At 34.4% G+C, this 12,765-nt stretch overlaps 1 protein-coding gene across 9 annotated transcripts in view; it reads left to right on the top strand.

Annotated features, from left to right (window-relative positions):
* Positions 1 to 12,765, top strand: part of CEP44 (centrosomal protein 44) — a 19,750-nt gene extending 6,985 nt beyond the window's left edge. For 6 of the 9 annotated variants that reach the window (XM_049832436.1, XM_049832452.1, XM_049832419.1 and 3 more), the window contains exons 6-11: positions 1,039 to 1,170; positions 1,548 to 1,757; positions 5,376 to 5,445; positions 7,383 to 7,510; positions 7,770 to 7,807; positions 8,609 to 9,025. In XM_049832436.1, the coding sequence (XP_049688393.1) occupies positions 1,039 to 1,170; positions 1,548 to 1,757; positions 5,376 to 5,445; positions 7,383 to 7,510; positions 7,770 to 7,807; positions 8,609 to 8,666 (636 nt within the window). In that variant the 3' untranslated portion in view covers positions 8,667 to 9,025. Of the gene's footprint in view, positions 1 to 1,038; positions 1,171 to 1,547; positions 1,758 to 5,375; positions 5,446 to 7,382; positions 7,511 to 7,769; positions 7,808 to 8,608; positions 9,026 to 10,524; positions 10,567 to 12,720 lie in introns of those variants that run through there. The other 3 variants (XR_007509961.1, XM_049832466.1, XM_049832459.1) reach the window with 3 other exon arrangements.

Here is a 12,765-nt window from a genome sequence, read left to right as displayed (position 1 = left end):
CTTTTTGTTATTTTGTCTGAATGTGTTCAACAAAGATTTCTTAACATAGTATTCCTCTTGGCTTTGGTTTTACAAGAGTAACGCTTGATTTTATGTGCTATGCTACTCTTGACCTGTGGAGGACACAGCTTTCCTAGTATTTTTCTGCTAAAAGGTTGTGAAGTAAAATTGCACAAAACTTTTAGGACTGTGACTGCCCATTAAATGTTGGTGACTTCTATTTAGAAGGAAAACGCTGCTTGTAGCAGTGAGGAAAACTTCACAAAGAAAAAATTCGGAATGATTTATCTGGCGCTTCTGGTTGTTGAATAGTAGAACTGAATGGGGATATATGTGAGTGTATTAATTCTCTAGAAGAGGAGAGTTTTAGCTTCACTAAAATGTCTAGGAATCTGGAAGTGTTTAAGGTGCTGCACAAAACTAGTAATTGTGGGTTCTTAATCATTAGGTAATTTATTTTGTTTTGTGGCAGGTAGTGACCATAGAACTTGATCCGTGTGGAAAGAAAGGCAAAATTTGTCTCGTATTTTGTTCTAAGGGAAGCATTCAAAGGAAATTAAATGTGTAGCTAGTAGGGCTATTTTGCTGACAGTTGTCAAGGAAAAGAGAGAGTTCTAATCTTCCTAGTTAAACTTCTTTCTCAATGTTTAAGTGGTGGTTTTGATGTCTATACATATGTTAAAACATGCAGTGAGATTCATACCTCCTGAACCACACTTGGAAATCTAACAATGCTTACAATAAGAGAGGACATTAATACCTTCATTACCCTTTATGGAAGGGAACCAAGGTACACAGTACATATGGTATAGTGTGTGCATATTTGTTTTACAGCTCTTTCTTGTCTATGTGATTTTTTTAAATTAAACTGCCTGCTGTTGCTTTCTGTGTTTTGCAGCTAGTTGGGATAAGATTGTCAGATATAAATAAATACTAAAATGATAGGTCTTTTGTGTCAGTTACTTGGCCAATGAATTGAAATGTTCTTGTAATGAATAACACTAGTGATTTATTTATTTATTTTAACATACTCAAAAGAAGCCTCAAGTAGAACGGCACTCAGGAAATGAAGTTAATTGTGACCTTCATCCACTACCCCTTCCAGCACAGGGAGGTCATGAAGAAGAATTGTACCTAGATCGTGATGTTGTGGAAGTTAAATGTGAACAAGTAAGGACTTTTATTTTAAGATGCTGTCTGTATTCTTAACTTTTCTTACAGGGCTTTTCTAAAGGGATAAAGGTTTTAAGAAGATAGCTGCTCCTTAAGTATAACTGATTGATATATAATAAATATATTGAAAAAGTTGAAAAAAAAGTCAGTTAAATTGTACTGTCCTTTCAAGAGCCAGTTCTGGCAACAGTTTCTTTTAAAAGCTGACTTCAGTGAACAGGCATATTATGGCAATTCTGAAAGAAAAATAATTTTCTAATGTAGCAGAATGTGGTTACTGAACTTGAGGAAGATTACACTTAATTTCATTGATCAAATGATAAATTATGTCTGTTTTGAAATTAGGGGAAATGTGTTCTTAATCATATTTTCAGGTCATAGAAGATAACTCTCAGATTGAGTTCCTAAAGAGTCAGCTCGCTGATTGCCAGGAAAAGCTTCATAAGCTAGATTGGATGGAAGATAAACTATATGTTTTAGAAGAGAAACTGAAAGGAAAGGTGATCATAGATGAGAAGGACTGGAATAACTTGTTGAGTCGAGTTTTGCTTCTTGAAACAGAACTTTTGTTGCAATCCAAAAAGGTATGTTAACTTCTGTTTTTCTTCTCTAAGAAAAGTTGCTCAGACACAATGTTGTCAGCCTGTTTCTGCTCTTCCTCCCTCCTGATATATAATTTTTCACTATTTTTAAAGGCCTGATCTGATGGAATTGCTGTTTATGGAGTTGGTGGTAGTTTTCTCTTAACTGTTAAGTTCTGGTTTTTTTTCTCATGCTCTATGAAGCAAAGCTCTCAATTGGAAATTGTTTTCTTGCAGGTACGGCAGGTATAGCTAAGTCTATTTTCATTCGTAATAACTGTTTGTGTTTTTATTTCCTAGCAAACTTGTAGAAGGAAGCTTTTGAAGACTTAATTATGCTGTCTTTGAAAGTGTAATGTTTCTCTAATTGAAAGTTTCATGATGCTAGTGACACATTTAAGGGTTTCCTTATTCTGGTCTGCATTATTCTGGATTTCTTATACTGGTCTGTAAATGTTGCTGTTGATACAGTTGAATATCTATTTTTTTAATTCTCCAAACTCTAATCAGATATGGATATTCCCCTTGGAAGACTGTCTTCATTCTGTATAACTATTGTTGACACAAATAGATGGCTAGCTCAATGGAAATTACAAGGTTAATGGAAAAGTTGATTCTTATTTTAGTCCTATTCTTAGTTTGTGGCTCTTTGAAATTTCTAGCCTAATCAATGGTCTTTCTCCTTTTTGCAATCCCCTCCCCTCCCTATTTCTTGTCCATGACGTTAGTCGCATTTTTAAATGCGTGAAAGTGCTACAGTTGTAATGTGGCTACATTTGTCATATTTGTCAGAGTATATCAAGTGTTTTGTTGCATTAAGACTTTGTGCTATTTTTCATGCTGTTGAAATGTCCTTGTATGCACATTGTATCATTTCACATATGTACACATGTAAATATTTTGAGATGCAGTGAACCATAGCATCAGTTCTGTGATCACATGCTTAATTACAAAGTATACTTGCATGTCTATCTTGTGTATCCTTCAGATGCTGTCAGATGCTTTCCAGAAGTTGAAAACTCTTGTGGAAAATAGTTGATCAGTGTTGCATTTTTCTCTGTAGTTGTGAAAATGTTGAATTTACTTGTAACGAGGAGCTTTGTGTGTGTGGCTGGCCTTGTGCTGTGGTTTGACCCCAGCCAGCAACTAAGCACTGCATAGCCGCTTGCTCGCTCCCCCACCCTCACCCCTGGTGGGATGGGGGAGAGAATCAGAAGAGTAAAAGTGAGAAAACTCCTGAGTTGAGATAAGGACAGTTTAATAGGTAAAGCAAAAGCTGCACATGCAAGCAAAGCAAAACAAGGAATTCTTTCACCAATTCCCATTGGCAGGCAGGTGTTCAGCCATCTCCAGGAAAGCAGGGATCCATCACATGTAACGGTGACTTGGGAAGACAAATGCTGTCACTTCAATCGTAATCCCCCTTCCTCATTCTTCCCCCAGCATTATATGCTGAGCATGACATCATACGATCTGGAACATCCCTTGGGTCAGTTGGGGTCAGCTGTCCCAGCTGTGTTGCCTCCCAGCTTCTTGTGCACCGCCAGCCTACTTGGTGACGGGGTGGGGTGAGAAGCAGAAAAGGCCTTGGCTCTATGTAAGCGCTGCTCAGCCGTAATGAAAACATCTCAGTATTATCAACACTGTTTCCAGCACAAATCCAAAACATAGCCCCATACCAGCTACTATAAAGAAAATTAACGTTACTCAGCCAAAACCAGCACACCCTGCAAATTTGAAAATGTCACTGATACTTGTATACGAGATGTTTTTTTCTGTGTGCCTTTAAAGTGTGCTAGTTATGCAAAGTCTTGAAATGGAGAAGTGTTCAGACTGATCACGAGGTCATTTATAAAGGCTGTAGCTCAAATGATAAGGATTGACATTCTTAATCACTTTTTTTTTAAACAGTTTCAGGTCAGTAATGGCTCGAGTGATTTACCATTTGAAATCAATTTCTTATGGATATTGTAATTTAATTATCAATGGACATGTATCCAAGTAACACCACCAGTGATACTGTTTTCTTCTGCTAGCAGTCTCAAGAGGCCTTCAGCTGAACAGCCATAGACAATATTCTTCCTCTTTCAAGTATATTCTCTTCAAGAGATCATTCTTGCATTTGTGACGGTAGCATCATGGGAAAGCTTGTGTTTCAGACTAGGCTGCTGCTTTTATTTCTGTAAATTTGGTTTAATATTATTTCAGTAACATGTTTATTGCTGTTCTTCAAAGGTTTGGAATAGTGTTTGGAAAATACTTAACATTAATATCACTCAAATATTTCCAGTAAGATAATTATATTTTGTGCTGCATGTTACTAAAAGCAGTCATCTGCAGAGACAAGTTTGAATGTAGTTTGTGTGTGGCATTGTTGCTTGTCTTTTTTCAAAGCAAAATAAGCTGGTTTTTATATTAAAAAAAAAAAAAAAGGTCTTCAAAACCCTAACTTTTTTGCAATAGGCATTTGAAAACCGCAAAGAAATAATCCTTTAGGCCAGAGAATTGCTGCTTCTTTGTTTCATGAGATTCCATCCAAGTTGTGCTTCACAGATAGAAAAGCAATTCAGAATTACTCCTTTCTTCTTACTCTTGCATTTTTCAGGAAACTTTTGGCATCTAGCCAACATAGCAGGAGCACTCTAAGATCTGTCTTGCACTGCTGCCAAAGTAGCAGCAGCTGTGGGAAAGTCTGAAAGCTACCAAATCCATTTCAATGAAAGGAATTGAGCAGAAGTAGTCAGTGCACATAACTTTTTTTTTTTTAAGAAGCATCCATTATTACAGTTTTTTCCAGCTTCTTCCCACACAATACCTACTATTTCTCCCTCATTCACTTATTTGGGTATAATATTCCCTTGTTAACTGATATAGTTACTCCAGTATATAAAGTGATATACTTTATCAAAGGTTGAGATTTCAAATCATAATGATAGATCATTGGTGAAAAAAGTCTAGGTGTTTGAGTGTTTTGGTTTTTTTAATTTTGAAATTTGAAAATTGTACTCAAAACCATTTATTGTTAGTACAATATTAAATTTTTTTCCTCGTTTATGAACAGCCTTTTCTAAGCTAGATTGAGTTAAACTGAGAACCTTTCTTAAAAGAGCCCTCTCTCATTTAGGAGCCTGAGAAACTAGCTTAAAATAGGCTTTTGAATTCTAAGCATTTAAGTGGAATTAATTTCAGTTCATCTATAGGGTAATTTTTCTAGGACTGAGGAGCTGCATTCCTGAATATCAACCAGGAGTAGAAGGCATGCTTATTTTGTTAGGGTAATGGCAGCTATAATGTCAAGATGTAATTGTTAGCACAGGCCAAGAACAGACTGATTGTTCATTCTACTCATACCTAAGTTATATGCACTATATTTGGACCTGGTTTTGAGCTGTTCACAAATGCAATATTAATGTTAAAAAAGGCCTCATTAAATGGACTAGTTTTTTAATGCAATATATGTATGGAAATTTTGGATTTTTTAGTCCTGTAGACATTTGTGCAGTGCCAACATACCTGGATGGTTTAGCAAATGCATATATAATTGTACTTAAATATACTTTTCTTCAGTCAAGATGATTTAAACAGGATGTATGGCTAAAATGCAGTAAACTTGTATTTCAGAGAGACTTACCTACAGAGTTCGGCAATGTAAGTCAAGAATGTACTTCTAGTAGGATTCCAGTTTCTCCTGGTGGGTATTAATGATTTTCTTTTTAATTAACATCATATGCTAAACACTTCTTGATGATATTGACTAAAATCATGGTTTTTATGTAGAGATTTGCAATTTAGTGACCTCTGAGTTTAAATGCATACTGCAAATTAGAAGTTAACCTGCTAGTTATTTCATGTTTGTAATTTAACCTTTAGAAGCTTTACTTTACTGAAATAGTTTTTAAAGCATTAATGAAAATATATAGCATAGTAATTAATAGTTACAAATAACTACTAAAAATCTCAAAGATGCAAATTTAATTAAGGTGCTATAGCTAAAGCTGTGAAAAACAATAATGTTATCTGCACTTTAGAAAGTTATGTTTTAAAAATAAGCTATTCATAAGCACAAAAGGAATTATATTTGCTGTCACAGGTTTGTTATAATCAAAATAGTATCACATTTACGATGTTTTTTACTTTTACAATGGTGCTCAGGACAAATCAGGGCTTTTTCATTATAATCCATTTTGGTTTTCACATCACTGCTGAACATCTTCTATAGCTTCATCCCTTTTGAAGCAGTTAGCAGTATCCATCTAGCATTTTTGCTAAGCTTTCTTATTTTGAAGAGCAAGACAAAAATCTTCTTCTTCCATTTCCAACTTAATTGTGATAACATACAAGTAGTAAATGAAACCGCCTTAAGTGGGAAAGAAATTAAAAACATTCCCCAGGGCATAAGTAATTCTTCTGTCTTCATCGATGGTAGCTCTTTAGCCCTTACCTTGTATCATTTTCTTTATTAATTTGGCCTGTTTCCCCTATGGCAGCTGTTATTCCTACCTCCAGTAGTAAGGAGGATATTCTATTTCCTATTCTCACTTATTAGGCGTTTTTGTCCAGTGTTGGGCTGTTGTATTGAAATTAAAAGCAAATCTCAGTAATCCAGTTTCCATGGAAATTAGGAAGGCAGTTTCTTGGTTATGTCAAAGTTTGTTTTAATTTTGAAGTCTTAGAGATGGGACCTTCTTTTTACAGACCTTAGAAAGCTTGCAACATGTTTACTTCCTTTCATAAATTTAGTGGTATGTTAACTGACACTTGAGGACTTCGTAGTCGGCAAGCAGGCTGATGGTCTTTAAAAGAGAATTTTCATATTTTCAGACTTCTAGAATTCTTCTGAATTTGTTATTCCTGTTTTTCTAAAATATGAGTCGGGAAATCTTAGGCATACAAGTTATGTGGCCAGTCTTAACTCTTCTATCCGAGATGTATGCTACTCAGAATGCTTTGATGCTCTCTTTGGTTCTAGTGCTCTTCAGGAATCAGAGCTGTACAGAAGAAACAATTTTTAATTTTAATTGAGTAAAAATAACTTAATATGATTTTACGTACAGAATAGTGTAGCTAAACATGTTCCAAAGGTGGCCTTACTAAAAATAAGGGTATGGGAACACTTTTTTTCTAAATACTAAATTCTCTTCCCTGACAATAGTACTCTAAAATTGCAAAGAGTATCAAAGCCTTCCCAATGTAAAAGAAAAGTCTGTTTCTGCTGAATGGATGCTAAACCTGTCTCAACAGGAGGAGAATTAGGGAAACAGCAAGAGATTGAGACAAATTTTAAGCTAAGCAAGAAGGTGATGATTTTGTTTATATTTCTGCTGCTTATAAGACAGGTTACTTAGCACAAATTAGACATGTTTGAACAGGCAGTTTACAATAAAAATAATGCAAACTACTTGAAATTATTATTACATATTTGACCCAGTCTGTTATACAAAGTATACTGTACTTACCTTGTTTTAAGGAAACCTATTTTGGACCCTCACCAGTACTTTTCTTTTTCCCTCTCTAAACAATGCATTCTATTCTGTTATTACATGCTGTAAATCAAGCTATTTGATAGCTGACCTTGCAATAAGAGAGCAAAAAGGCAAAGGTGACACAAAAATGAGTATTTCTCCATAGGTACAGAGAGGAAGGAGGAGATGCCAGAGAGTCTTCATCAGTGGTCTGGATACAGTTCACTATTATCCACAGACCCATCTCCCAAAGCCATGACCATTAATTCTTATGATCTGACAGATGTTTCAAAGGTATGTAAAACTGGCAAATGCTTAGGTGATTTCCTTTCTGAGGTCAAGAGAACAAGTAAGCATTAGTTTTAGTTGTTTATACTACTAGTGAAAAACAAGGAAACTGCAAAACTACATCTAGGCTTGTCTCATAAAAATCCTTTTGATATGTAAACAGTGCTTAAAGTCACATTTTCTCTATGAATTTTTCAGGTTGAAAGTCCATCTGAAGAATGTTAGCTTTGAAGAGTTCACTAACTTTGTTGCTTTTAAATTGCAGGAGACAACAAGACAAAGAATGGAAAGGATAAGTAAAATGTAAGTAATAGGAGAGGGCAGCAGGAATTCATTTCCCAGGAGGGAGTCGTACTGGACTAAGGCATATAGAGAACGTACATATGTGTTCCAAACCTCAAAGGTCTCTACATCAGGTGTGGCATTTCCTTATGACTCCACTGGATAATAAATCCACTTACAGTTCTGTATTTGTGGGATGAGTCACTGTTTTGGTTTCTAAAAGGCAATAGAAAGCATTCTTAATAGTATTAACTAGAGATTAAAGAGTGTTTAGAATCTGGTTGACAAGGAATAGGGATATTATTTATCTTCTGATAGGAATTCCCTGGTACTTGCAACTTTTCTTCCCAAAAAATAATTACAATAGCTTAACTCTGTTGTTTATTATTTATGGAAAGGTTAAACCAATTTCAGCCTAAGCGTTGTGATAACTGTATTAAAGTATATTTGATACTAGTCCTGCAATCTGTAATGAAAGTTTTTTATGTAAGAAATATTTTTATTACACTTGAAGAGAAATGCATTGCTGTATAATGTTTCTTTAGCAAGAGATTTCTATTCTGTAAGTACCTGGTCTGAAAAAAGCTGTAGTCTTTTTTTGTGATTTAATTCTGTTGTGTGGGTCACTTGATATGTGTTTTTCTGATATGTGGTAGATGTTTAAAATGCAAACCAATTACAGAGGAAAAGGGGGGATGAGACGAAGCTTAAGGTTTCATGCTGCTTGTCAGTATTTTGGATTCATTAGAAAGTTAAAGGCAAATCAGCTATTTCTTACTATATTTTAGTAAGTGTGTGTGTGTAAACAAAATTTATTTTCAGAATTGAAGAAACCTCAGAATTGTTGAAAACATCAAGCAACACCTCTGAGAAGACCTGAAAGCACAAGTTTTCAGACCTGGTCCCTGTAGACTTATGGATATCAGAACTAATATGTATGTTTGTACAGCGTTAAATTTTTAATATATCAAATTTGTTATGATCACCAGTTCTTTTATTCCTTTGAATAAATATTTTTCTCTAATGCATCTGTGTATTGATTTTCCTCCCCCGGCCCCAATTTTTGATTTTAAAAACTGTTCGAATAGCTTCTTCTCTGCCCCCCCCTCCCCTTGCTTTTGTAAAGTGAAGTCATTACAGCAGTGTATTTTTGTGTTGACATTTGTTAGCAGTGTGCTAAGTAATATGTGTTTTAAAGTGCAGGCTTGAGGACTGTGGTTTACATCCTGTTGGAAACATTCCAGCTGGGACTTGCATATTACACCCAAGAGGCTTTCTTACATACCATCTTACCATCTGCACTGTTGAATAAGTCTTAATGAAAACTTAAATACACAATTTCAAATATGTACCTTTTTTGCTGTTTTTTTAAAATATAAATTTTCATGCTGAGCCAGAAAGCACCAACACATTATGGTTTCCATTAACACTGACAAAGCGAGGGTCAGTTTGATCCTAAACACTAAAATGTGCAACTAAGTCCACAGACTTTGACTGCAAGAGATGTGTTGAGTGTTTTAGAGCTCTTACCCAACACATTTTAAGACCAGCAGCACAGATGGAGACCATCCAGTATACAAAGATACACAACTTTTTTATGATTTGAAGCTGTATTAAAAATTCTCTTCAGAGACGTAAGTAGATGTAAGACTTCCAAAACCATTATGTAATCAAACCAAAGATGTGTGAGGTTTGATAAGATTGATAGATTTATTTATTACTCTTTGTAAATTGGTAGCCTATGATATCAAGGTCTCTTTGTGCTATAATACTCGCTTCACTTTAAAAGATTTTTGGAGTTTGATATCGCGAAACCAGTGGAATTTTTGGCAGAGTTTGCAAATGAAGGTGAAAGCAGCTGTTTGACATTATGCTGTTAAAAGTGATTTATATGTTTTAACAATAATTATGATTTTTTTCTGTAACCATATGGAATATAAATTGACTTTATTTTACATGCAAACAGAAGAACATACAGTGATCCATTATGTTATATAAGCTTTAGCTGGGCTAAACTGGACTTTTGCAATAGAACTTACTTTTCCAGTTGTTTCAAAAAAAAAAAAAAAAAATTAAAAAATTTGGAACGTTAGCTGATGTGAACATGTTTTGCTCCTTAAGTGAAAATAGCTCTTGCAAATCACTGTTCGTTATCCTAACAATGAAATGAGTTTTTCTTCTAAACGTTAGACCAATTCAACAGAAAATAGGTGATATTTTCTAAAATGGGACTACAGCACCATCTTGTGGAAATCTTTACACAAAGTAATTACAAAAGGAGGAAAAAGGTATATTCCTATAGTTAAAGTTATGGCTTTAAACCTGTAATGATAATATTTTGAAATATTACCTTTCCTGAATTTTTCCTCAGTGCCTTGGAATCAGAGGCTTTTATGTTAAGTAAGATAATTATTCTGTATAATATTGATAGTGTTTATGGCAAGAACCAGAACAATGAGTCTGTTGTTTGTTCACGTTATGACAAAGATGAGAAGTGTTAGTCAATATAAATGATTCAAGTTACAGGGATTTATCATTGAATGCATCTGATTGATGCAGGAAGTGTTAAAAAAGGTCTTTCTGTAACTGTGCAATTTAATATCATCTCTATTTAGTATTGCAAAATTGAAAGTCCAGAGTTGTTCAACTATTTCCTTTTTTCAGAAGCTTAAATGCAGTACTTTGCACAATGGGATTTAGCCGTTGTAATTAAAGGCTCTGCGTCTCCTGTTTTTCAGGGCCAAGCAGGGGCTCACTTTGATCAAACCGAAGCCAAGGGTGTTTCACTGTTAGGGCAGCGGAGCTGGTTTTCTAAAGGTCTTTCTCTGACATTTGTGTTCTTTTTTTAAATGAAACTTGGTTTTGGAGGATAGTACCATCTTCTGAAAGGGAGGATAGTACCATCTTCTGAAAGGGAAATATTCATAGTGCGTTCAAACCCTCTTTACATGTTTGAGTTGGGTTTTTTTGTTTGGTTGTTTTTTTTATTTTATTCTGTTCTGTCAGTGGAAACAGTTAGTACTAGTAACGGTATATGTCCCAGTAAAACTTCACCAAAGCAGCGCAATGCTAGGAAATACATGTGATGACTGAAAACAGCAACAGTTTTTGAATAATTACTGATGCAGTGCTTCGAGCACTGTCACGGCAGTCAGAGTTGACATTCTACATGTGCAAACAGCTGCATGGGTGGATTTTGCTGAGTGACAGGAAATGTTAGATACTTTCCTAAACACATATTAAATAAATCCAGAGAATATTCCTCACTGTAGTTTCTATCATGCCTAGCTCTCTCCAGTGACTTGGAAAAAATTGCTGTTGTTCAAGATATGTGTTCTATGATTATAAATCATTAATTTAACTGCTGCTGTTTCTTAAAGTTACTGAATGTAATTATTAGTTTAAGAATATATATTATTAATTTTATACTTAAGAATTGTTTTGACAACTCTTTTCTTAAACATCAATAGAACAATTCCACCTTATATAACTGAAAGTATTTATGCATATGTGGGATAATGAAGCATAATTGCATTAAAGTAGAATGCTAAAACTGAAGCTTCTACAAAAAAATATACTTTTAAACTTAATTTTTTTAGCAAGATTCTAAATCTATTAAAATTTACAGGTTTTCCATTAAGATTTTTTTTTTGTTTTTACTCTGCCTTATCTAACATCAGTATGCGCTTTAATTCATTTACTGAAATGAAAACATGCTGTAGAAAACATAAGAATCCTCTCACCCCAAATCTGTAATATTGAAAAGCAGTCTGATAACCTCTTTTAGTTATATTTTCAGTTTGTGTATATACTGCTACATGTTGTGGAATTCTAGTGCTCCGAGTCATAAATACTAAGAAAATTATTGCAGTTATGACACTAGAATATATTCTTTATGATGTTACTTTTGATGCTTCAGATCTGATACTTAAATTGTATTGTAGATCACTCAAGTTTGGTCGTACCAAAGTACGAGACAGTCTCTGTTCGGTTATATCTTGGTGTTTATGCCTAACTTGGAATTGTTTTGCATCATCAGAAGTGTATTCAAAGCTCAAAGCCTTAATTACTAAGTGTGTCCTATTTCCTTATAAGTATATCCAATTTTCTTATGCTTATTCTTGGGAGTTCTTTTATGTGTTTCTGTCCTGGTTTATTCTTGTATCCCATGTCAGGCTCAATTCAATTTCTAGTCCAACAGTAAACAGGGTGCAGAAGAAACCTGGACTGAAAATGTTTGTTGAAGTTTTACTTCCTTTTAAATTTGCCTGATACAGAATACTTGCTGTCTTGAAATCAGTTCCATTAAGGAGAAAATCTCTCATGGAATTTGCAGAACTGCAATCTAGACTCTGTGGGGAGGGAGGTTTCTTGTTTTTCCTTCCCTGTCAGTCTAGTAATTAATAGAGCCACCTCATTTGAATTCTAATATAAAAATAATTTTGTTGCTCTTTTTTTTTTTTTTTTTTCTTGTGGTGTGGCATATTTATTACAGTGTTTTTAAGAAATATTCCAATGTGGAAAATATTATTAATTTTTTTAATTTTTTTTTTTCTTAAGCTGCTGATAGCATGTAGTGTTGTGACTTCAATTTAGCTATTCCTGATAAGAGTGGCAGTTTTCTTCTCTCTCCATGGAAGATCAAATAGGTGATAGTTCTTTCAAATAAGCTGTTCTTTTTAATTTCTTAAACAAGAGTATGTGTTGAGTTGTGGGGATAGCTGTCTGGTGCCCATATGGCTTCACAGCAAATTTTATGTGTTGCTAAAGTTGCTATTACAGCCTCTGATAGAACCAGCATATAAGCCTATTGCTCATACTAAACCCAATTTTTTTCTGATGGTTATTTTGTTCCTTTTTTTTTCTTTTTTTCCCCTCCCTTGCTCATTGATTTTTGTGTTTGAACTATTTTATCTATTTTTATTTTATTATAGTAATGAAAAGCTAAAATCAAGGATATGGACATACTGAAGTTTGAG

Source organism: Accipiter gentilis, chromosome 3 (genome assembly GCF_929443795.1).
Source record: "Accipiter gentilis chromosome 3, bAccGen1.1, whole genome shotgun sequence".
NCBI classification, from domain to species: domain Eukaryota; kingdom Metazoa; phylum Chordata; class Aves; order Accipitriformes; family Accipitridae; genus Astur; species Astur gentilis.
This window is presented reverse-complemented; position numbering and strand designations above follow the sequence as displayed.